This window comes from Sceloporus occidentalis, unplaced genomic scaffold (assembly GCF_023333645.1).
Source record: "Sceloporus occidentalis isolate IW3139 unplaced genomic scaffold, rSceOcc1.0.p SCAF_74, whole genome shotgun sequence".
In the NCBI taxonomy this organism is placed as follows: Eukaryota; Metazoa; Chordata; class Lepidosauria; order Squamata; family Phrynosomatidae; genus Sceloporus; species Sceloporus occidentalis.
In genome coordinates, this window is record NW_028317054.1 from 1,701,355 (window position 1) to 1,725,551 (window position 24,197).

At 34.4% G+C, this 24,197-nt stretch overlaps 2 protein-coding genes across 2 annotated transcripts in view; one reads left to right on the forward strand and one right to left on the reverse strand.

Annotated features, from left to right (window-relative positions):
- The first annotated feature begins 2,157 nt into the window (after positions 1-2,157).
- Positions 2,158-3,138, forward strand: LOC149285924 (beta-1,3-galactosyltransferase 1-like). The gene has a single exon (XM_089494726.1). The coding sequence runs from the start codon at positions 2,158-2,160 to the stop codon at positions 3,136-3,138; it is 981 nt and encodes a 326-aa protein (XP_089350852.1).
- Positions 3,139-15,348: 12,210 nt separating this feature from the next.
- The window catches only part of LOC149285925 (STE20/SPS1-related proline-alanine-rich protein kinase-like), a 101,972-nt gene continuing 93,123 nt past the window's right edge, over positions 15,349-24,197 (reverse strand). The window contains exons 17-18 of the mRNA XM_089494652.1: positions 19,120-19,184; positions 15,349-15,423 (exon numbers count right to left, since the gene is read on the reverse strand). Coding sequence (XP_089350778.1) covers positions 15,349-15,423; positions 19,120-19,184 — 140 coding nt within the window. The remainder of the gene's footprint in view (positions 15,424-19,119; positions 19,185-24,197) is intronic.

Genomic DNA, 24,197 nt, shown 5'->3' on the forward strand with positions numbered 1-24,197 from the left:
TCATATGGTTTGTTTTTGTTTTTTTTACAAATGCATACTCTATTTATTTATTTATTCTTTATGGATGTTGTTCCAGATCACATGGCAACTTGCAACATGAGGCCAATAAAAAATAACTAGAATGTACGATTCGTGTTGGAGCTGTCATTTGATTTATATGTTTTGGTTCTTCGGTTCTTCTGATTTATAGTGAAGAAGATGACAAATTGTAAAATGGGGCTGTAGCAGACATTAGCTCACCACTGGCCAATTTTGACTGGTCTTAAAATAAGAATGAGTTAAATAAAAACTCCTGTTTATTCAGTGAACAAAAATATTGACACATTGGATATTATTCAAATACTGTAGAATTTTAATTAGAATTAATTAATGGGAGAATAGTAGAGCTTGTGTAGTCTTTATGACTTATAGTGATGGATGACTTCTATGTATTGTCTCTAGCTGGGAGTCATCGTGGAGTCCATTATGAAACGGAGTCAAGTAGAAATAAAAAAGCACTGATCTATATCTAATGTCACAATGATACTTGAAGGAGAATTTAAATTAAAATATGGTCTGCTCTTAGCAGGGAGTTAAATTAAAATATTAAATAAGGATGTACCCAAAACATAAATCTGACTGTATCCAAGAAGTTTGAACTGTCACACTTGAGGAATATCTCATGTATTTTTTCTGTTATTTATAAACTATTATTGGTTAAATATGATCTTTTTTGTAAAAAAAAAATTATACCTGGATAACCTGAGATCTATATTATAAAATATGAACATATTAAACGATTGGGCTCTGCTCTAAAAGTATTTTTATATTCAAATAAACGTATGTATAAATAAATGGAGGAAGAAGAAGAAAGAAAAAGAAGAAAGAAGATGAATTAAATTGTCTCACATAGAATTTGTCCTGCTTTTATTTCAATAAAAATGTGAACTTAATACAAATTATTTGAAACAAAAGCTTGTTCATGTGTTTGAAAGAAAGTTACTATAATAATTTATGAACCTTATTATTAAGTAAAAGTATTAATGGCAACCGAGTTATATACAGTATATAGGAAATGTGTCTGGTTCAGAGCTTACAACTTCTATTTATTATGACCCGGGATGGGAACAATACATTTGTTTGCAAAATCCTTACGTTAGTAAAAGCTAATGGTTAAATGTATATTTAGTATCGCATATTGGATTATAATCTGTTATGATATAAACACCCTTTTTTATAATTAAGGAAGGGTTTACTCTATCGATAATTAAATAAAATAATTTATAGCACACATTTAGATAAAATTAGTGTGCAGTAAATACCAAAATTTCCAGGCTGTTCACATTTTTGAGCAACAACAAAATTATAGCTTACATGTAAGGTTGCAAGGTGACAATATCTATGCTTTGCACATTATCTCGTTTCCAGAAAACTAATTTGTTTCCAGATTGCATTAGCCTCTATTAGCTATTAACTTGCTTTGTCATAAAAGCCCTATTTCCATTGCGTAAGAAAAACGAATCTCTTGACAAGTGACACCAATTTCTCATAAATCGGTTTTTCATCTGGGCATAGAGGACGGTCCCTGGTATGGCTCACTTGAAACGTTTTGTTCTTAAACTCTAATTATTTGGACCAAGCCGATAATTACAAAAATGTTTCACAAATGAACCATGGGAGGACCTCCAATTACTGCACAGTTTATCATGTGTTATTATAGTGCATAAACAAATAGAGGTAAAATGGTAATTCTTGACTGCCTATGAGCTAATTAAGAAAATATATCTCGTAAAAATGATTCCATTTTATATTTTCATTTCAATCAAGAAATATATTATATTATGGTATTTACATTAGTTGGGTTTTTTTTTGGAATATAAAAGCAAATGCTATGAAAAACAGTGAAACAAAAAACAAAACAAAAAGTAAAATGTTATTTTTCTATCACGATATTCTAATTGGTTTTTTTTTATGTTTTACAGGGAATAAATCTGCTACGAGCAATGGAATTACCAAAACTGCAAATAAATGAAAATTAATTAGTATTGGAATTCAAGTATTACTCTGAGTACCTGTGACACTTTCTTTTGTGCTACTATGTTGCCTTTCCTGGACAAAGAAATGACCAAGATAAGACAACTACTTACAAAACATTTTGCCTAGAGGATTGAAGACATTATGGCATCAAAAGTCTCATGTTTATATATTTTGACAGTTGTGTGTTGGGCAAGTGCTCTGTGGTACCTAAGTGTAACTCGACCGACTTCCTCTTACTCGGGTCACAGAGTTGGCAACGTAATAATATCTCAAAAAAATGTTTCTTTCGGCAATATTAGAACTCGACCAATAAACCCGCATTCTTTTGAGTTTATTATAAATGAACCTGAAAAATGTGAAAATAATGGCAGTCCTTTCTTGGTCATTCTAATAAGCACAACCCATAAGGAATTTGATGCAAGACAAGCTATTCGGGAAACATGGGGTAATGAGAGCAACTTTAAAGGAATTAAAATTGTTACGTTGTTTCTCTTGGGCAAAAACTTAGATCCTGTTTTAAATCAGATGGTTGAACAAGAAAGTCAGATTTTTCATGACATTGTTGTAGAGGACTTCATTGACTCCTATCATAATCTGACTCTCAAAACATTAATGGGTATGAAGTGGGTGGCCACATTTTGCTCAAAAGCCAAGTATGTTATGAAAACAGACAGTGATATTTTTGTAAATATGGACAACCTCATTTATAAGCTCCTGAAACCAACCACAAAGCCTAGAAGAAGATATTTCACTGGCTACGTGATCAATGGTGGACCTATAAGGGATGTACGCAGCAAATGGTACATGCCAAGAGACTTGTACCCGGATAGTAATTATCCGCCATTTTGTTCGGGAACTGGCTACATTTTTTCTGCTGATGTTGCAGAGCTAATTTACAAAACTTCACTTCATACCAGGCTTTTGCATCTTGAAGATGTGTATGTGGGACTCTGCTTGCGGAAGCTTGGAATCCACCCGTTTCAAAACAGTGGCTTTAATCACTGGAAAATGGCGTATAGTCTGTGCAGATATCGCCGCGTGATTACCGTCCACCAGATAGGTCCTGAAGAAATGCACAGGATTTGGAACGATATGTCAAGCAAGAAACATCTCAGATGTTAATCGTTTTAGATAACCGGATGATATATGTCATGTTGAACAGGTGGGGGGATAGCTTGGTGTGACGAGTAGCATTCGCTTAACATTTTTACAATGGTTTTCCACTTTTGCTACTTTATATAATTTTGAAATCACAAAATAAGCTTGGCTTTAACAACAACATTGTGATGACATTGTACCATTTAAATGAGTCATTCATTTCAGTATTTGTTTTAACCGGTCATCATTTATAACTGGTATATTTTCTTTAAAACCTGAAATGGGATTCACTCTTTGGCTAAGTCAAATAAATATTTATAATTGAATACTATTCTTAGATGGCAAAGTGTCCCAATAAAAAAAAATCATACAGTTTAATATATCAAGTGATAAGGTTGAACCAATGATATTATAAATAGTATTATGATCTATGATCTAACAAGGCAGATGTTAAATTAAATGAGTATAAAAATATTTTTTTCCGCCCAAAATCAGGATTATAACTGCTGTGAAACAATGCTGGGGTTTGGGGTAGTTCTTTGTATAGAATCTTTTATAATTAATGGAATAAGTTGTCATTTATTTGCTCTGCATTGGCTAATATATATCTGCGTTATGGTCTTGAATGGTTTTGTTGTTAAAACAGCGTTAAAGAAGATAGAAAATACTGTATAGTTTATTTTGGATTTAACCCCTTAATGACAAAGGCTCAAAATGCATTGTTTTCAATGGGTTTAGGGACCGCCCATTTTCCTTAAGGGGTTAAAAGATGTGAATGTTGTTGCATTCTGAAATGTACTAAGTCGGGAGTGGTGTTTCTTGTTAAGTTGCCTTTCTATTTTATTTCTATGCTTTATTTGGTCAGATTGCTTCTAGGATCAGCCGGAGCGCTTGGAAAATTCACTATTTTCCGTAACAAATTCTGTCAAGTTGATTTTAACCCTGCTTTAGCTCACCACCTGACCTATGGATAGGATTACAAAAATGTGCTGTATTGAGGTTTGCAAACCAATGAAACAGTCAATTGGAATTTAATGTGCCAGGTTCCAACATGGTGACATAGGTTAAGATGCTGTAATGGGCCAAGCTCATTCAACTTTGTGAAACTCCAAGATAACGCCCATTAAAAATATTCATCTTGGCGTGTTTTCAGGCCGACTTGGTGAATATAAAATGACTGTCCCTTGTTCATTTCCTGGACAATTAAGTAATAATTTCTTCTAGAAATGATGAGCGAGTATTGTATGCTCCCTTTATATGATATTTTCTAGAAATATGAGAAATTAGGTAAGGCAGTCAGTAATCAGCATACATCATAAAGCAGCACTGATTTGAGATTATTTGGGAAATATATTGATATTTGTTAAGTTATTTTTGTTTGATTTTTTAATGAAGCTGATATCCTAAACAACAGCATAATTACTTGGGTTTTTTAAGCCACACTGGATACTTATACATATGTTCCCTGTGATAGGATTATTTTCCTGCTGATTTTAATGACTTTGGTCCACCCTGGCACACATATTATCTGCTGTAAATAGTCGATGTTTAGAATTTGCTGCACCATTGGGAAGAAGCAGTATGTGCCGATTTGGTTGTGATATCCGGATCCACATGGGAACCCCGGCAGCAGGCTGAGTTTCTCATCAATATTGTATCTCTTCAATCTATATTTTAATAGAGTATAGTAATAAATTCAACAATCATAAAAAAAAAAATAAACATTGAACCACACATTTTTCTGAGTTTGAGAGATTTGTCACATAAATAGTGACTTTTTAAAATAAAGAAGTGTTAACATCGACCTTCATTGGCAGCCAACTCTTAACAGTGACATTGTTACGTCAATATAGATTTTTGGCCGAAGGCCTTTCTTTTAGAGTCTAAAAAATCTAACTGATAAATATGTATGCCTTAACAGAGAAACTGTCATGTCAAAAATAAAAGCATAATTTAATACATTACTCAAAACCATAATTCACTTTTTTTAATGTTCCATTTTTAAATCATGCGGATTAATATTTCCCGATTCTGGCTCCACCAAAGGCAATCTTACGGCTTTTCATACAAATTCTCCTTTATGTCCAATGATCCTCGGGCAGGGAATTGTAATAAACGTCCTGGACTCTACCTACAATTTGACGGCAGATAATAACCATTTGGACCCATCATTTCTCCTGATATAATGAAGCAGATTTTAATCAGTCCTTGGTCTCATTTTAGATTCAGGATAGATTTATGCCTATTCTATCCATGTTTAAATCCTCTACCACTTCTACTGGGAGGCTGTTATATGTATCCACCATCCTCTCGTCTATTACCCTTGCAATTCTTCAGATACAATTTACACATCTTCCTACCTGTTCCTTTGCACCTGTAAGCACATGTTAGATTATGGATTCTCTTTAAAATTGTAAGTGTTATTTTTGTAGTCAAAAACAAAACTATCTGTCATTTGGCTTTTACTTTACTTTTTCATAACCCTTTCAGTTTGCCGAGCCAATATAAATGTTGGACAAGCTACAAAAGCAATGTTCCTTGCTGTCTGTTTTTCTTTACTTGAGGCGCAGTGATTTGTGCTGATCTGCTTTTCAGAATCCATCCCCAAAGACAACGAAGAAAAAATATAAGATAAAAGCTACTTCATTGTCGAAGTCCACAGAGGCTCAGCCTTTTATTTTTAACCCTTCTGAAATCTAAAATGCACTTTTAAAAAATATATCCCGTATAACAATGTGAAAAATAACTTACCTAAAGTGTTTTAATATGATACATTTATGAGATTTTAATATTTTCATATGCTCTAATCAGTAACGATATTAAAACATAAAACATAACTTTTTCTTTACGCATTATGTTGTTATTTAAAAAAAATGATTATTTCTATTGTACCAATTGTTAGGCTCTCCAGTGTTAAAACAGATTTTTAATTTTGATCACTTGGATTTGGACATCCAAACCTAAAATGCAATTCTAGCAGGGATGGATTGTTCATTGGGGCAGATGGTCAGTTGGATGCTATGTACCTAGAATATGAAATATTATAGAACCCTTGCCTGTTAATATGTATCACTAGACCCAAACATATGGTTGATATCTCCATTCTCCTTTTCTTGGATCCACATCTTATGGGCACTTGACCATTTATTGTTAAAAGATAAGATTTTTTTTATTATTATTAACATGCAAACTATTTAACGTAATTCAATCTGTTGTACGCTTGGGTTCTTATATTACATATTACATGAATAAATGTAAAAAAAAAAAAAACACTTAAAAAAAGCTTTTACAATTGAAAATAAGTATTCACATGTTAAATTGGAAAAAAAAAAAACATTTGCCTTGATTCCATATTGTAAATTATCTCTTTATGTCAGCAGAAAACATTGGTGCATAGTCTTACAAATATATATTTTTAATGACATAAAATAATTGTAAGAAAAATATTTCTGATGTCAAATAACAATTTGGTAGAAGTCACTATCACATGTTCAATAACAGCAATATAGTTGAAATACTGATTATTATTTCAGATACACTTATGGTTTAATTATGAATAAAGGTATAGTCAATGAAATGATTTATAAAAAAAATGTTAAATATAAACCATTTTAAGTAAAAAAAAAATGGAATAGGTGTATATAAAAATCACCTTTCTTTTTATGCAATGTCAGTTACATCCTTCTGTACTCTATATATGTTTATAAATGGTATGAGGTATGTTTTTTCCCTTATCTTACTAAAGTAAATAGTTTTTTTTGATAACCTATTGTAACTAGGCAGCATTCCATTTAAAACCACTTGAAAAAAAAATAATAAAAAAATAAAACCACATAGAAAAAAAGGGAATTTTGTTGGATAAGACCATTATAGAGGACCAATTTGCTTATTATACTACATCTCCCTCACAGCCATTTGCAAAGTGATAATAATAATAATAATAATAATAATAATAATAATAAACTGCTTCTGGCGGCCCCTAAAGTCAGCTAATCTGCCCCAGATAAAATGCAGCTGTATATGTAAATATTGTACCTGTACATTTGTATAGACAAACTTTGAATAAGGTGTATGTAAGAGACATTTTTTATGTTCTCTGTTGTACATGCTGTTATGCATGATGTTATTTTCAACATTAAAGTCAATCTGAGCGTAACAAGCCTTAAGCCTCGTGTAATCATGCTTCCGTTTTTTTGTGCTTTTTCTCACGTACTAAGATATATATATATATATATATATATATATATATATATATATATATATATATATATATATATATATATATATATATATACATCAGACTCAGTGAAACCTAGTTAGCCGGGAGGACTTGGCGTCCGTACGCTCCCTGGACTCAGCACAGGGCATGGGGCATTGACTATATTTCTCTTAGCATGCCCTGTAGTCCCGAGGAATCAATGGGAGATAATTTAAACTTTAATTTGGTTTTACTGCTCCTTCACATATCATTCTTAATACTTTGAAGTGGCTATTAGTTGCATTAAAGCTGAAGTGGTACATTCAGTCGGGATTTCATTTTCCATCATCAAACGCTTAAAATTACTGACGGATTTTAACACAACACTGGAGCAAGAACGGCAATGGCAATAAATATAAAAGACTTAAGTATTAAACATGACTTCTCAATGTGTCTCGTTTACTTTTTAAGCATCTGATTCAGAACAAGTTCATTTTGGAAGTACACGCCAACCTCAATATAAATCTAGTGTGTTCTTTATAAGGGATATTTTATTCAGCTTTAGATTGTATTGTATAGGTTCGTTACCACTTAATGTAAGTTCACATTAGTCTATTCTGTTGTACAGTACAGGAGGCCTACAGAAGACACATACCACGACTGATTTTTTTTCTATAATTAAAGGTGCTGACCCATTTACACTACTGTATTTAACAAAATGAAGCATTAAAAGTCAAATTATTTTTAATCATGTAAAATTTTGACTAATTGATAATATTTAGCAGAAATGCTTGAACACTTTAGTTAAGCTTGAAATTTTAAGAACCTGCTACTGTTCAAAATATACCTACAGTCATACCAATTATATATATATATATATATATATATAAAATAAATGATTATTGCAATATAAAATAATACATTTTTATTGGACTAACATTCCATTTTAAGGAATTGTGAGTATTTAAAATTATTATTTTATATTTTAATACTAATTTCTTTCCTTAAATTACACTACTGGACTAACACGACTATCTCAAGCAATTAAAAAGTTTAGCGTTGTCTCCCAAATGTACATTATTTAAGTGAATTATGTAAGTATTTACTCTCCCTTTGCAGTACTTTTTTTATCTGTTTATCTGCAGTTATAAAGCATTGGGCTCTATGATTTGCCTTAAAAGAAGGGTAAACTATTAAATGTCAGAATTACCACTTATACTTCAGTGCTAAAGACACATTTTGAGTTAGAGTTACCCCAAAATCTAAAGACCAGTATCCAGAAGTGTTACAAAAAAAAAAAAGACATGTTACCAATTAAAGGTGTCATTTTTTAACATATATTACATCAGTGTTTTGTAGATGTGACATCATTTGGAAAATAACATAATGAAAGATTGTAAGAGTAAAGGAACAGATTGATGTTTACGACCATATGTATAAATTCACAAAGTTCACTAAATATTTGTTAACGCTGTAAATAATCTTTCAGCTAAATGTCTGTAAAAGTGCAATTTTTTGATGTTGATGTATCATATGGTGTTTTGTGCAGTTGCCAGTTTAGCTGCTAATGAAAATATTCTATTTTGTATTATTGTCATTAAATGGAAAAATTTGAATGTGTCCATGCAGAGTCACATCCAATTCTCCCTTTATGAAAATAAAGCGATGAGACAGGGGAGCACGCGTCTGGTGTATAAAACAATCTGTATAACAGGGCTTGTTGTTCTGTATTAAAAACAATTTTTTAACCTTCAGAATATGAACATTAAAAGCAAATGCATTTATCGTGTGTGTTCTTTTCTTGCTTTTATTCTGTTATGTTTTCTCTCTTGTTTTGAAGCCTTATTTGAACCTACACGGGGAGATATTTTTTAACATTTCCTTAAAGAATCTGTAAATGTATAGTTGGATATTTCTCTATCTCAGGAGTCATTTGATATTTCTAAGAAACATGAGAGCCATTTGTTGTGTAGCAGAGACATTATTTAATGGAGGACGTTGTATGAAAAATCCATCTTTTTTTTCAGCATTGAGTATGGCTTTGTGTCCAAGAATGGTGCTTTCTTCATTTTTGTAACGGTAAACTGAAATGATTCTTGAACTGAGCTATATAATTGATTGGGTAATTGTATCCTTAATTGGTGCTTTTCTACCTGTGGATATACCCACTCCCAAAAACACTTTTTCTATAAGCATTTTAAAAGAATAGTAACCCTACATGTGCAGAGGATAATAAATTGGGGGAAGCTAAGCATGCTTGAGATATAGCAAAAGACTAGATGGGGAAAAAGAGGAAGACTAGATGGGCCAAATGGTTCTTATTTGTAGTTGTATTCTTCATTCCCATAATATATACTGGAGATCAATGTGTAGAAATAGAGAAATGACATTGGATAATGAGGGAGGTTCCACCAATGAAGCAGGTTATGAAGCTCATGTTTCCTCTAAATTCTTAAGTATTTCCTTAAAGAAGTAATCCGAAATACTGATTCAAACATCCAGAAAATGTATTTTCCAAAACATCTAAATTTTGCTCATAAACTGGACATTTGGGTCATTTTTGGTTGTCTACTGATCTTCTTTTGCGAGTGGATACCTGTGTTACATAGACCCCAATAAATATATATATTAATGCACTATGCAGCACACAGGTTTTGTCATTATTTCCATAAATATATGATCACTCATACATTTTATTTTATATTTAAAGGATAGGGATATTTAGTAGTGCTGTAAAATAGAAAATATATTATCACAATAACTGGCAAAATTATAATTGAGACTTAAAATAAACCAACATAAAGCTAGCAACCATGGATAACAAAAGTCTTTCTGTTGGTTGGGGAGAAACGTGTAAAGGTTTATCTCTCAAAATAAATGACTTGGCACAAGATATTTTTAGATGAGACACTGAGTGTTCATGCCGCCATGTTTCACCCACACAAGGGATAGCTACAGGAAAAACTCTACTTATCAACTAAAACCTCTTAGTCACACCTGTATGTATACAGACATCAATGCAAGAATAGACAGTGAAAATATTGTTACATTAGAATACAGAGGTATCTTTTTATAGGATCATTTGCAAAATGAATTGATTAATATGTGTCTTGCCATCATACAATACCAGTTTAATGGGTATGTGGCCTTGATGGTCCAAAAGCTACCTATGAAATATGCTTACATGTATTGTATTATCGTTAAAATGTATCCCCAATAACAGGAATTCCACCTGTACAACTGTGATATTAGTAACTTATGAACTACTTGACAATAGCATACATTTAAAAGGTAAATACCAAACAAGCTTACATTTTTCCAACCATTTCATATCATATTTAACTAAATACATCACTTTTTTATTATAAAGAGGGTTATTTAGAGATCGGTTGGCTCATTTGTTTGAGGGTCTCTGGCTGTTTTGTATTAGTTTTCAATAGTTCAGTCACCAACAAAAAAAAAATCTAATCTTGAAAGTTCTTTACAGAAGGAAAACGAAAGGTCTAGAGAACTGTGCTACCCTACTTGCTTACTAAAAAGCATTAGCTGCTCGTTACCTGCCTCCTGTTCTTTTGAGCTTACAGAAGCCTCCTGTGCTGTACGGTTGGCAAAGAATCTCCAGTTCGCAGTGTGAACCGCAGGTCAAAGAAAGGGAAAAACTATTTCCACTTCATATGCTCCAAGCACGTACACTTACTTCCAAAACTACTTGAAAGAGGAGGCAATGCATGAAGCTGTAAATGAAACCTTGTTGTTCTGATTTTGGAGCAAATAAGTTTCGTTTCACAATATGCACTTATCCTTCTGTATTTAAATCTATTTCACTTAGGAAAGAAACATAATGTGATTTTATATTCCAATAAATGGGCTTTAACACTGATATGTTATTCTTATATCTGTATGGCGAGGGTTGTTCCTCATCATTAATCCCAATCAATTTCTCCTATTCACTCCTTCTTACTCTTTATTATTACTTTCCCCTGAATCATCCCTTCCCCCATACCTCCATGACGAGCCCCAACGACCACCCTCTCCACTAAAAGTTCCTCTACTGCTTATGTGGCAGGTATTATAGCCTCAATATGTACTAATAAACCCCAGAGAACGTTTTTTTCCCTGGTCAGTGCAATTGGGCTAAAAGGTTACACCATTAATATGATGACATCTTGCAAACAATTGCTATATTTATTGAGGCTGTATACAGTCTGATCTCGTTATTTTATTCTTGAACATTTACATGTTTTTAATGTAATCTTGAATACCCCATTAACCCCTTTGTGTCATAAATTAAAAAAGTTAATAAAAGCATTGTATAAATATATGAAGAAACATTTCTTTACCTTGTGGGATATGGTTGTGAGATAAATGGTTGGCTTTTTTTGACTTCAAAGGCATTCGAAGTTACCCTTTTGTTTGGGGCCCGTAAGGTTTAACAAATTGTCCCCTCCATGGCCACTGGCCTCACTGCTGAGCACAAAGATATGACATAGACACTTTTTACCGCATCATAAGGCCATGCCGATTCAGCACTATCATGTATAGTATTAGTAGGTTGGTTGGGGAGATCAGAGATTGTAACTGTCACTTTGAACAGCGACACACCATTTGTTTGGCCGGCCAAGATGGTGATCTGCCCAATGGTTTTGTTGCCCTCTGGACCTGCTGCCTAAAGCCTAGCCAGCCTAGGCCAGAATACGTCACCGACCGTACTCAACGCTGAAACCAGGAAGTTTGTGTGGATGTATAAATGTTATAGCAAGAACAGTAATATAAATGCACGCTGAAATCACACACACAAGAACAGCCTCTTGTATATTTTTTTTTATTTCCTTTCACCATTTCAATCATATTTTAGTTACCTTGATGTAGACAGGAGACTGAAATTTTTATTACATCGTAATATAGAAATGTCTAAAACCCCTAACAATCTGACAAGGTATTATCAATAACATCCTTGAATATTGTATCATGTTTACTGTAGTCATTGTGTTAAGGATATGCAGTTCATTTAGATTTAGCTGAGATGTTTAATTAGTAGAATTGTTTTCATGCCTTCCAAACCCTTTGAGCTTGTTACAAGATATATTGGTTTCTATTACCTTAGAATCTAAGGAACAAAATAACTGTTTTTAACAATCTTCCCATTTGTTGCTACTGACACTTTTACAAAGGGTTTTTGGACTACAAGTCCCAGTATGCTATATCAGCCACTACTTGCCTGATGAGAAGTATAGTCTAACTGCTGCCCCTTCCATTATATCCACTGCTTATGTCTCTAGTTATAGATTAATCACAGCTAAGCATTTGATTTCTGCATATTTTAATCTGATTTATTTAAAATCCAGAATCTTTGTACTGGATAGGTTTATCCAAAGGAAGGCATTAAAAGTATCCTGTTTACTCTATATCACTACATAGTATGGTCCAAAACAGGCTAGGGATAAAAAGATAAATTGCACATGACCATCAAACATGATATATATATATATATATATATATATATATATATATATATATATATATATATATAGGTGAATCTAGGATGTCTTTAATACAAACATTATATAGGATCCTCAAAATATTGGAATATGAGGCACAATCTTTGATTCATTTTACTATTATAAGTATAATTTGGCTTTCATTGCTCTTTGGAACCCAATACAATTAAAGCAGGACTTTTGGTATATCTGTTACTACGAAGCAGAAACAATTAAAACCTGTCCTCATGAAAGTCATGTTGGGAATATATTAGTGGGAAGGTATTGTGAATTAAGTCTTTGGAAGTACAGTTAGTATCAGGTGGTACTAAGCAAGAGTAAGAGCCATAGTAATAATGACTACCTTTATCTCCTACGGTCTCTCTTCCCCCCTTAACCCCCAAATAGATTGTAAGCTCCCAAGAGCAAGGGCCTTCTTACCAGTCTGTTTAATGTCTGTTGTTTTGACTATTCTACTTAACAGCGCTATGGAATCTGCTGGCACTATACAAATTAAAGTAATGTAATATAATGTAATGTTATAGCAAGAAGCAGATCTTTTTACCATACCCCTAGCTCTTCATGAAGCAACACAACTAAGCATAGGTAAAGCATTGCCACATTGCAACATAGGCTATTGCTACGGTACTGGGCCCTGTACAACATATGCTTTATAACTGGGGGGTTCTTTGATTCAAAACTTTAATACGCATGTATATAGATACATACATTGTGTATTATTTTTTTTTAGCAATTACTAAATAGACAGATATCAGGAATTAAATAATTGTAATTACAGGAAAACTGTAGTATCCTGCCGATAATTCTTTTAAACATAATAAAATATTCTAGACAGTCTGTAATTACTGCACTTTCTATCAGATTTCTGGAACACTCAGCATTTCTGCGGAGTAAATACAGAAGTGTCAATGACAAAAAACGTTACGGAGAATGATGGCAGGGGCACCATTATATACAGTAAGTATGGCACCTACCGAACTATCACATCAGTTTAAATCTGACACTTTGTAATTCAACAAATGGCTGCCGCCAAAGGATGATTTAAGCGTATCATAATTGGACAAAAAGGGGTGTATTCACTCAAGTAGGATTTGCTGTAGGGTGTACTGGGTTTGGCGTTTCATAATGCATAGTGATATCAGGTATGTGAACTGCAGCTCCCTTGCAAACCTACCTTCAAACTCCCACTTTAATGGATTAACCCCAAAAGCACAGGTTTCATGATCTCTACCAATTCTAGCGCTTTGGTATTGGACAGTGTTATTTAACCACGTGGATGCTGCGTAAGAAAGCCATGCAAATTCCTGAGCTGGGGGCAAAAATATCTAAAAGGCTAAAAGGCAGCTTCTGGCACATTCTTCAGCTGCATTGTCTTCAAGGCACCAACCACGGGCTACTTATGTCTACTAAACTGTACTAAGATTAAAACCCATTGCCTGCCCGGTGTGAGGAAAGCAGTGCTCACCCCACTGGCACTTTAAATATTAAAGCAAATAATGTAGCCCATACTTTCGACCATGTGGAAGATACAGGCTGTACCATTAACATTCAACCCTGATTTCATTTGTCGTGGCCCATTGCTTAAACAGTGAGCCACCACAGCACAATAAGATACCAATGTATTACATCTGACTTATTGGGCAACTCCCAATATTACAAAGAATTTCTAATCATTTGTGACATTGTAAAAATCTCATGCAACCTGACCATTATAGGAGGTAGGGCAATTATTAATGTAGAGGTTAGACCTGGGATCTAAGCGCAAGTGTACGTAGAGTTAAACATTCCAAAAATATATTATAGAACATGGCTTTTCAGCCGGTCAATAGGCCACAAAACATATCACAGGAGTTTTTTATTCCCCGACTTTTCACCTCTTAGTAAATCTACACATAACCCATAAGTTTTTTTAACCCATGACAGTGTGCTCAACATAATGCGTTAAATGTGACCAGTTTCCAGCAATGATTGCCTTTAAAAGATCCCAAAATTATCTACAACTAGAAGTCTGTCTCACTCCGCGGAGTATAGTTGCCCGTAACACGCAACCGAAACCATAAATATTCATTTGATGTGCAATTCATAAATATATGAAAATAAAATTCACAGTCTTTTATACAACTAGGAATCAAGTTTGGCTAATATAACTGTTTTTTGCCGAAGAATATTAATTTTCAAATAATACAGAAAATAAGTAGTCTTGTCAATTAACAACAGTACCATTAAAATATCGCAATTTTTACAATGAAAATGAAAAGTACATGTGAGATACAAAATACTTATCGTATGTAACCAATAAATAGAGCTTTTATTGTTAAGTGCAATTACTTTAACTTATTAGCATGGGGGTCCAAATTGATTGATAACTGGCATTAAGTAGCATTTTTTTCTGTTTGGATAGCAGCAGTGATTAAAGTTGCGTTTCAACTTGTACCAACTTTGTGAATTTTTATCTGCGGCGCATCTCATATGGTGCCATTTTCATGCCTTTTTCCTGCTTTCCACACACCGTGATCATACAAGAGACTCCAAAATGAATCAGCTGATGCTCAGCTGAGCAAACCCGATCAATTTGACCTCGTCAGGAATTTCAGTCCCATCACAACCAGACGCCTGCAAACGGAAAATGACAATTATTTTGTCAAATTAATTTGTTTTACTAACTAGCGCAACAAATAAAATTAGCAACCGTGATACGCCGATACCGCTGGCGCGTAATCACATTGCAAATATATTACAGCAATATATTTTGTCACTTTGATCATACATATCCATGAATATTCTTACAAAGAAAATAACGAAGAACTTTTATGTTTATTTAATTCTGTTTTCAAGTGGGTGCCATCCATAAATATTCTTTTACATCACATGTACAAATAATTCAAGTAACCGTGCAACATTGCTACGCTAAGTCACTCAATGGGTTAAATGGACTCCACCGTGGGCACAAATGCTGTGTAATGATTGAGTTGGGTGCATTATGTATTTTAAAATAATTAACGCTTAATCTGCTGCCATTTAAGACTAGGTGTTAATGGACAAATTCTTTCTGCAAAATGCTTCTTTATACCGTATTTGCTCGATTATAAGACGACCCTGATTATAAGACGACCCCCCAAATCTGAATATTAATTTAGGAAAAAAAGAAAAAGCCTGAATATAAGACGACCCTATAGGAAAAAAGTTTTACCAGTAATATGTTAATTCATCTAAACTATTTTTTTTTAATAAAAGCTATGATTGAGAAAAATATTTTGGTTTTATTTCCTTCTATTTTCCAACCTGCCCCCCAGTTATGCACATCTGCCCCAGAAATGCCTTTTAACCCTCTAAATGCCACTGTGCCCCATGATATGCCTTTTAACCCTATATGCCAATGTGCCCCATGATATGCCTTTTGACCCCTTATGTGCCACTCTGCCTCCAGAAATGCCTTATAACCCTATATGCCACTCTGGCATTTAGAGGGTTAAAAGGCATATTATGGGGAAGAGTGGCATATAGGGAGGTTTAAGGCATTCAGGAGGCAGAGTGGCATATAGAGGGTTAAAAAGGCATTTCTGGAGGCAGAGTTGCATTAAGGGGGTTAAAAGGCATTTCATAGAGCACTCTGCCTCCAGAAATGCCTTATGCCCCCCATTTAACACTCCCCCGCCCCAACTTACCGGTGCTTCTGACTTCCCTGTCATGTAAAAGAAAATTTAGCCGGGGCAGCGTGTAGATCCCACGGGTTTACGCTGCAGAAGGAAGGAGGCATGGCTAGCAGCGGGGGTTGTCTGTGTCCATCGTGCAGACCTTCCCCGACTGTCAGAGATCAGAGTTCCCAGCACCGGTGCGGCACCGGCACCGGTGCGGGGAACTCAGATCTCTGACAGTCGGGGAAGGTCTGCACGATGGACGCAGACAACCCCTGCTGCTAGCCACACCTCCTTCCTGCTGCAGCGGAAGTTGGCTACATCTACACGCTGCCCCAGCTACACACCGGGGACTCAGAAGTACCGGTAAGTGGGGCGGCGGGGTAGAGACAGGAGGATGCAGGTCCCCTGCAGCTGCGGGGGATCTGGATCTTAGTCGTCTCATAGTCAGACCTATTTGAGGTCTGATTATAAGACGACCCCGATTATAAGACCTTGTCTTATAATCGAGCAAATACGGTATTTTAGGCAGGTAAAAATAATTAGCAATGCAAATGCACACAAAAAAAAAACCAAAATGTGTACGCAGGTATTTGGCTGTTCTTTGTGCTGCAATTATATTCATCAACTGTTCATTGTCTGATTAGGAAGCAAGATTATAGTGTTCCAAATGACGGAAGTAGAAATTTAGGTCTTTTTTTTATATTTTAGAAAGAGGTAGTAACTTTTTTTTGGTTTTTTTTAGAGGCAATAATAATAGCTTTTAACATCCTAATCCCAGTGCTGGCATGATGCTCATCAATGGTTATTACTTACTATACATTAAATATTACTTTGAACATTATGATATATACAAACTTAAATAAAAATGCAGATATATTTGTTAATGATTTATATGGTTAAGGTTTAGCAAAGAGCGCATGAACGGATTTCGTAAATTAAATAGACATTAGGTTTTATGGTGGATAGAATCTTTATGCCTTTTTGGAAGATTTTTTTTTTTTTATTTGACTTTTTATGGTTCAACAGAAATGAGAGACTAGAACAGAATCTCTACTCAGTGATCCAAATAATATATCTGTGTATAAGGAATCATTTCTCAATGGTGCCTTTATGTTCTTGGGTCAAGTGCTGGCAAAATGTTACATTACACAGAAATGTGAGTCTCGTTATGAAGAAGCGATATGAGGTTCTAAAGGAATTCAGCCGCTAAACGCTGTTTTGAGATTGTCTAGAATATTTAAAATATTTTACGTTGTAGAAAAAAACCCCTTTGTTTCTTGCATTCTTAAAGATTTGGGGTTGAAAGTTAAATTGTGGAGGTTATTCAAAGAAATATTAGATTGCAAGAGGTAAAATAAAACAGTCTATATACATCAACATCAGAACAATACATCAGAACATTGTTGGCCCTTTTGTGCATCATAGATGTGAAGTGTCTCTCTTTTTACAGGTTTAGATTTCGGTTCTCATGTCTTACATTTCATGTTTTAAAAAATATATACCAGCAGTAATGGCTTAGATTAAATGCTGGATTCCTGCAGTACAATCTACAATTACAGTCATCTAAGATTAAAGGGTTAGGTTCCAAAATAGAAGCTCCTCCTCATGGCATTCCCAAATTTTGGAGGCAAACTGATTTTTGATGAACCTCTTAATCTGGTAACGTGAGCTGATTACTACTCAGGAATGAGGTGAAGTTGGAGGCACTCTCACTCATTGCAGTTGAGTGTACCAAGAGGTAAGATAGGGCCTGTTGGAAACAAAACTAGATGGAAACAATTGTACCTAGTTTTAGCAACTGTGGAGGTCAATGGAGGCAAAGGCTCCTTTCAGTAATAACTGGATCTCTATGAACATCTGCAGCATATATTTTTGAAGGTGATGTTGAGAAGACATTTTCCAGAAGCATAATTTATTTTTCAACTCCATATCAGTATACATGATCCGCACATTATGTTTTCTTCTTACGTATCCAAGCACGTAGTGAAGATGTTCAAGGTGATTTAGGACATAATTACAGATGGCCCAAAAGGTAGTGAAATGTTCTTGCTCCTTGCCCTCACAGATGTTCATGAACATGCGATTTTTGTTTAGTGGTTTGGGTCACAGAAAATTTCTTATTCCTAGGTATTTCATATAAAGTTAAAGGATTTTGCAAATTCATCATTTATTATGGGGCCTCATTCTGGAGTTCAAATAGCTTCTTCTTTACAAAATTATAATCCCACGCATCGCTATGAATAGTCGCTAAAATTAGAGACGGTTTATAATTTTGTAATATGAAAGCTAATTTGAGAAGTTTGAACCTTTATTTGCCGGCTTCCGCTGGGACCTCCTGGTTCCTGTCCTTTGTGGGGTACATAACGTATCACTGCCTACTTTTGTGCCATGCGATAACTAAGCATTCCCTGAGAGATTCTGAACAAAGCAAAATTCTCTATGATTAAATAATAATATTTGCTGGAAACATTGGAAAATGTATAATAATATTTGTAAGGGTTTTCGTAATGCTACATTTAGCTGTAACAGTGTAAAATTAAGTGGAGTAGGTGGAAGAGCACCCTTTAGTCTTCCCTACATACTTTTAGTACGTTACCCCATTGCACTCATTCTTTAAATATCCTTTAAATAACCAGTCAATGTTTCTATACAAGGAAATACAGTCACTCACCAGCTTAAATGTTAATGTTTTATAGGTTATCGGATCATCTATCATCTTCTGCAAGTTAGCAGCAACTGTAAAATAAAAATAACAGGGACATAAATTTGGAGTTCAAATACGAAAACTGTTATTTTGGTGTCAGACCTTCAACATGTTTTTGATGTGTGTTGTTAAAATTTGAAATGATATCAAATATATGTTGAGATTTTTAGATTTTGAAAATATTTAACCTTAAAGTAGACATGCCACCTCTATTCTTAACACATTTATTAGACTTGTGCATTTGGAGTCGTAAAAACTTCAGTTTTAACAAATTGTGCCTCATTCATGCATTTGTTGGAATCTCACAAAATGATTAATTCAATGTTATGCCTAATTATTTCACCTAATTATGTAAATCATAGTGGACATGGTTAATGTAGTTTATGCAGATTTAATATATCCACTACTGTTCGAAAGTTTGGGGTCACTTAGCTGTTTTCAGTGATTAGAGTGATAACGAGCCTCTGTACGCCTATGAAGATATTCCATTAAAAATCAGCCTTTCCAGCTACAAAAGTCATTTACAACATTAACCCCGTCTGCACTGGATTTCTGATCCATTTCATGCTATCTGAATGCTTTTCTTTCAAAAACAAGGAAATCTCCAAATCCCCAAATGTGTAAAGGCTATATATATATATATATATATATATATATATATATATAATCTTTAATTTAAGATAGTAACACAACACAGACATCATCACTTTTAGAGGTTCAGAGAAATTACAATACACTCTCCGCTTGCTATTAAACAGGTATACAGAGCAAAACATAAGCAACATTAACATACAAAGTGCCTGGGAATATCCTAAATGCAAATTATAAACAAACAAAAAACATTGTATTGTTGCCAGATGAATCAGGACCATTTAGCATAAAGCTTTTATCTTCAGTTAAGTCTCAATAGTATTAAGTATTGTTCCAACCAAATACTCCATTACCAACCGTTTTGTTTAGTAAATACCCTCAATAATTAATTTGAAATAACCTCAGCGCCTCATCAGATGGTCGTCATCACATATGCGTTCTACAAACAAAGCAACTCAGGAGCTTACTCACTGATTTTTATCAAAAGTGTTCCTTAGCAGTCAAATACAAGGATATTCCCCAAACAAATGGATTTATACCTATAGATCTATACATGAGTTATACAAGTGGCGAGTTCCCATCATACGTAGGTGATGCTTGTCCAGGCATCTTTTAGTGAATAAGGTCTACCATACATTTTAGAATTCCATTATCACTGCTTTGCCAATAACATTAATAAACAAATGTTTTACATTCCAAGTCGGTTAGGATTCTGCGGCACAGAAAGCATATTGAACAAACGTCCCCTGCAGAGATGATGTTCTTGTATTCTGATTGCTGTAATTTCTGCAATGTGAGTAATTTCTTTTTGGGAACAAACTGTTCCATTTGATTGTTACCGCTATAATTCCGAAGCCATAGTTTCCTATAACCTTCTACAAACCAATATTACAAAATAAACAGAACTTCTGTTTGTGCAGAAGTCAATCTTCTGTAAAATCTTAAGTAAAGAATATACTATAAATGTAAAAATACATTTCCCCTTTCTGATGTATAATTATTTTTTTTTGGTATTGTCTTTTAATAATAGATTTCCTAATGACATATGAAATTATCTAGTCCTAATACGCATGCATTTTTTATACAGTAATTGCAGCATTAAAAGTGTACTGATCTCAAATTAAGATGTAACACAGATTATGTTAAACGGAAAATGCAAATACTATTTACTTCAGTAAAGAAATGATGAGGAATTATGTATAAAGAGCAATTTTGGTGTGAGGTAGTAAAATGATTTTGCAATCTGCCGGTATATTTAAATGCTGGTATGGTGATTAGACCAGGATCGAACTAGCAATGAAAGGGCAGCCCTGGGAATTTAAGGCCAGCGGCCACTTTATGATGAAAACTCGGCCAACATTATGTTTTTATGCTTGCATAGCACTCGGCTGGCATATTCAGCTACTGGCCGCACGCAGATGCACCTAGTCTGCCGCTAGAGCCACAGATAGGGTTAGTGTGTGGCTTTGTAGGCCAGTGGCCCACCAAGCATTCAATCTGTGTGCCAGATGGCCAGTCCGGGCCTGGATTGCACTATATTTCCTTCAATTTTCTTTTATAAATAAACCCTGATTTCTCATACTACTTCCTTGTTCCCCCATTTAAAAAAGGAAAGTGAAATATAGGAGAAATATATACCAAAAATGGGATATAATAAATAAAAACAAGATACAGAAAGGACATTAATATATTTAGGGCCAGCCCAAGACATTGTGCTCTCTGGGTCCAAGGATGAAAAGCTGCTGCCCCCCAAAACCATACCCGACAAAACGCACACATCCAACAAGTTATAACATGATAAACATGCTCTGTCACAATCCCTCTCACACGCTCTGTAACTCTTCTTTACGCCTTCTCTCAATCTATTTCTACCTTCACCACTGACTGCTTCTGTGTCTGTCTCCTTTCCCGCAGCTCTCTACTTTTTCTCTTGCCTCTTCTTGTTCTTCTGTCTTCTTTCTTCATCTGCTTCTTGGTGATCATAGCCTCCTGGTGCACTTACGCAAAAAGGCGGAGCTTCCGGACACACCTTCTCCCCGATTGGAGAAACAGGGAGCTACTATGCTTATTACAAATCACCTCCCACACATAAGCTGTTATGGGTTATAACTTTTAAGTCACAAAATGTATGCATGCAAAGATTGGTCCTCTGGCACAATAATTGTTTGATTCTTTCTGCAAGCTAACATCATGCCATATTACATTTTCAATCCTGGAACGCGCCCTAAAAAAAGAATTACAGCATAAAAATGAAATTACGCGGACAAATAATTTGCTTGTGAGTTTTAAGGTAACATACTAATTAATACACAACCACAAAACAAAAGTGAAATGTTAATGGGACTCATAAGGCCTTGAAAATGCGGCTAAAATGAATAGACCATTTTGTATGAACATGTAATTATTTTGTTAATTAGCATTGCTAAAATGTGTTTCTTTGACAGCAAAGCACAAAAATAGGACAGCAGATAAATCTCATGAAAAGAAGCAAAGGAGAGCATACTGCAATTCTTATAAGAAAAAAATCACAAAAAGATTCCAGAAATAATGAACTTTTATTATTTTTACTATTTGTCTTCTTTTTATAATTTTTAAATACAGCAAGTAAAACATGGTGTAGGACTAGATTGGGCTCTTGGTGATAGGAAGATCTTAGACGCACTATGGTAGTATTCCCAGAAGTAGCATTGAGGCGACGGCTGGCAACTTTCACCCTTGGAAAAGCCAAAAGTGGTCAAGTAATAAAGCAGCCCAAGAGATGTATTGCAGAACCTGGAGCAGCTGTAGGTGTTTATGGTCCCTGTGCCCCTCTTGCCTGCCCTGTCCAGGTTGGTATTGAGGAATCAGATATCCAGCAGGTCACCAGTCTCCTTCTGCTTATGTAGTCAGAGAAAACTTTAAATCGGAATTAATGATTCATCCTATGTCATGTTACCTCACCTAAGTGTATTGTTTTTCCTATATATTATCATTCAGCGAATGGTGAAGTTTTGTTTCTACCTGAAACAGATATATTTGATGATCACAGGTGAACCTTAAATAAGCACATAATAAAAAGTTTTTCTTTAACCCCTAAAGGACAATGGGCGGTCCCTAAACCCATTGAAAACAATGCATTTTGAGCCCGTATATGTACGGGCCTTGTCATTAAGGGGTTAATATTGACTTCCATTAAGCCTCTGGGTAAGAGATGTATTTACAACACATTGTGCATCACCCTGACACTCAAGAAGGTACGTAACACATTGAACAAATGTCTGCAGTTGAGTTTGATGGCCGCTATAAATGATTGTATTCCTAGAGGTGAAAATACTTTATGTACATGAAATGTTCCAGCTTAGGGAACACAGTATCTTTTGTTCTCTCTATTTAGTGCTTTAGGGACTGTTACTGCCATTCTGTATACAGTCTAAGTGACCAGATATGCTGACTTTGATTGGTGCAAAGAAAACTCATTTATTTCATAGTCTATTATTCGCTCAAGGATGAGATGGCACAGCAGACAAAACAATGAATAATGTTTCTCACCCCAGACTGGTATCTCTATTCTTTCAATAAATAATGTATGGCTTCTATTTAAGCGAGCATTAGATATCGGGTTTGTATAGTCTGTAAGTAAAGTTACAAACACCGGAGCAGAATTTAATTGTCCGCTTGGGGTGATATTTCTAGTTGTTTTGTGAGAAGATAAATATGTTTTTTTTTTCCTGCTAAAGCAAAGCGTAGGACACATTTGTTGTTTGTATTATAGATACCATTTTGTGTTAAATGTTAGCACCATTTACTGTGTATAATTATACATTATTACATTCTACATTATTACTTTAGATTGTGCCGTGAACTGGATTAGGTAACTGGAGGCAATCAAGGAAACTTAATACAATAATTGAATCTGATCATTTTTTTCTGATTGTGCTGAAAGTATAATATAGAATTTTATAAACAAATAGTATGGGCAAAAATTACACATCATACAGTGTTTCTATACTCCAGAATGTTACTCCACCGATCTAATAACTGCACCTTGTGGGCTAATTATGGTAATAATGGTCATTTATAAGAAAAGACTTTAGAGTAGTTTAATGCAGCATAATACAACAATGTTGTTGTAAAACAATGTACATATTGTATATCTCCATTTACATTTCTGGTATGATTTCCCCTTATTCCCAATGTTTATTGATTACAAGGAAACATATCTTGGTAAATGATCAGGTTACAGAACCAGCTTGTTTATACAACATGCTTAAACTGGGATAACTACTTGATTGACGTATGCAATTTATATGTTTCCTTATATAACAAAAAAAATCCAAAAAAAATCTACATACTTTGTTGGGGAAATCAAATAAAAATGTCCAGTGGAGATTATATACAGGAACCCAACAGCTCCAGACACTGTTAAAAATGGTAGGTGATGTTTTAACATTTGAAGCTTTTCTGAGAAATATCTA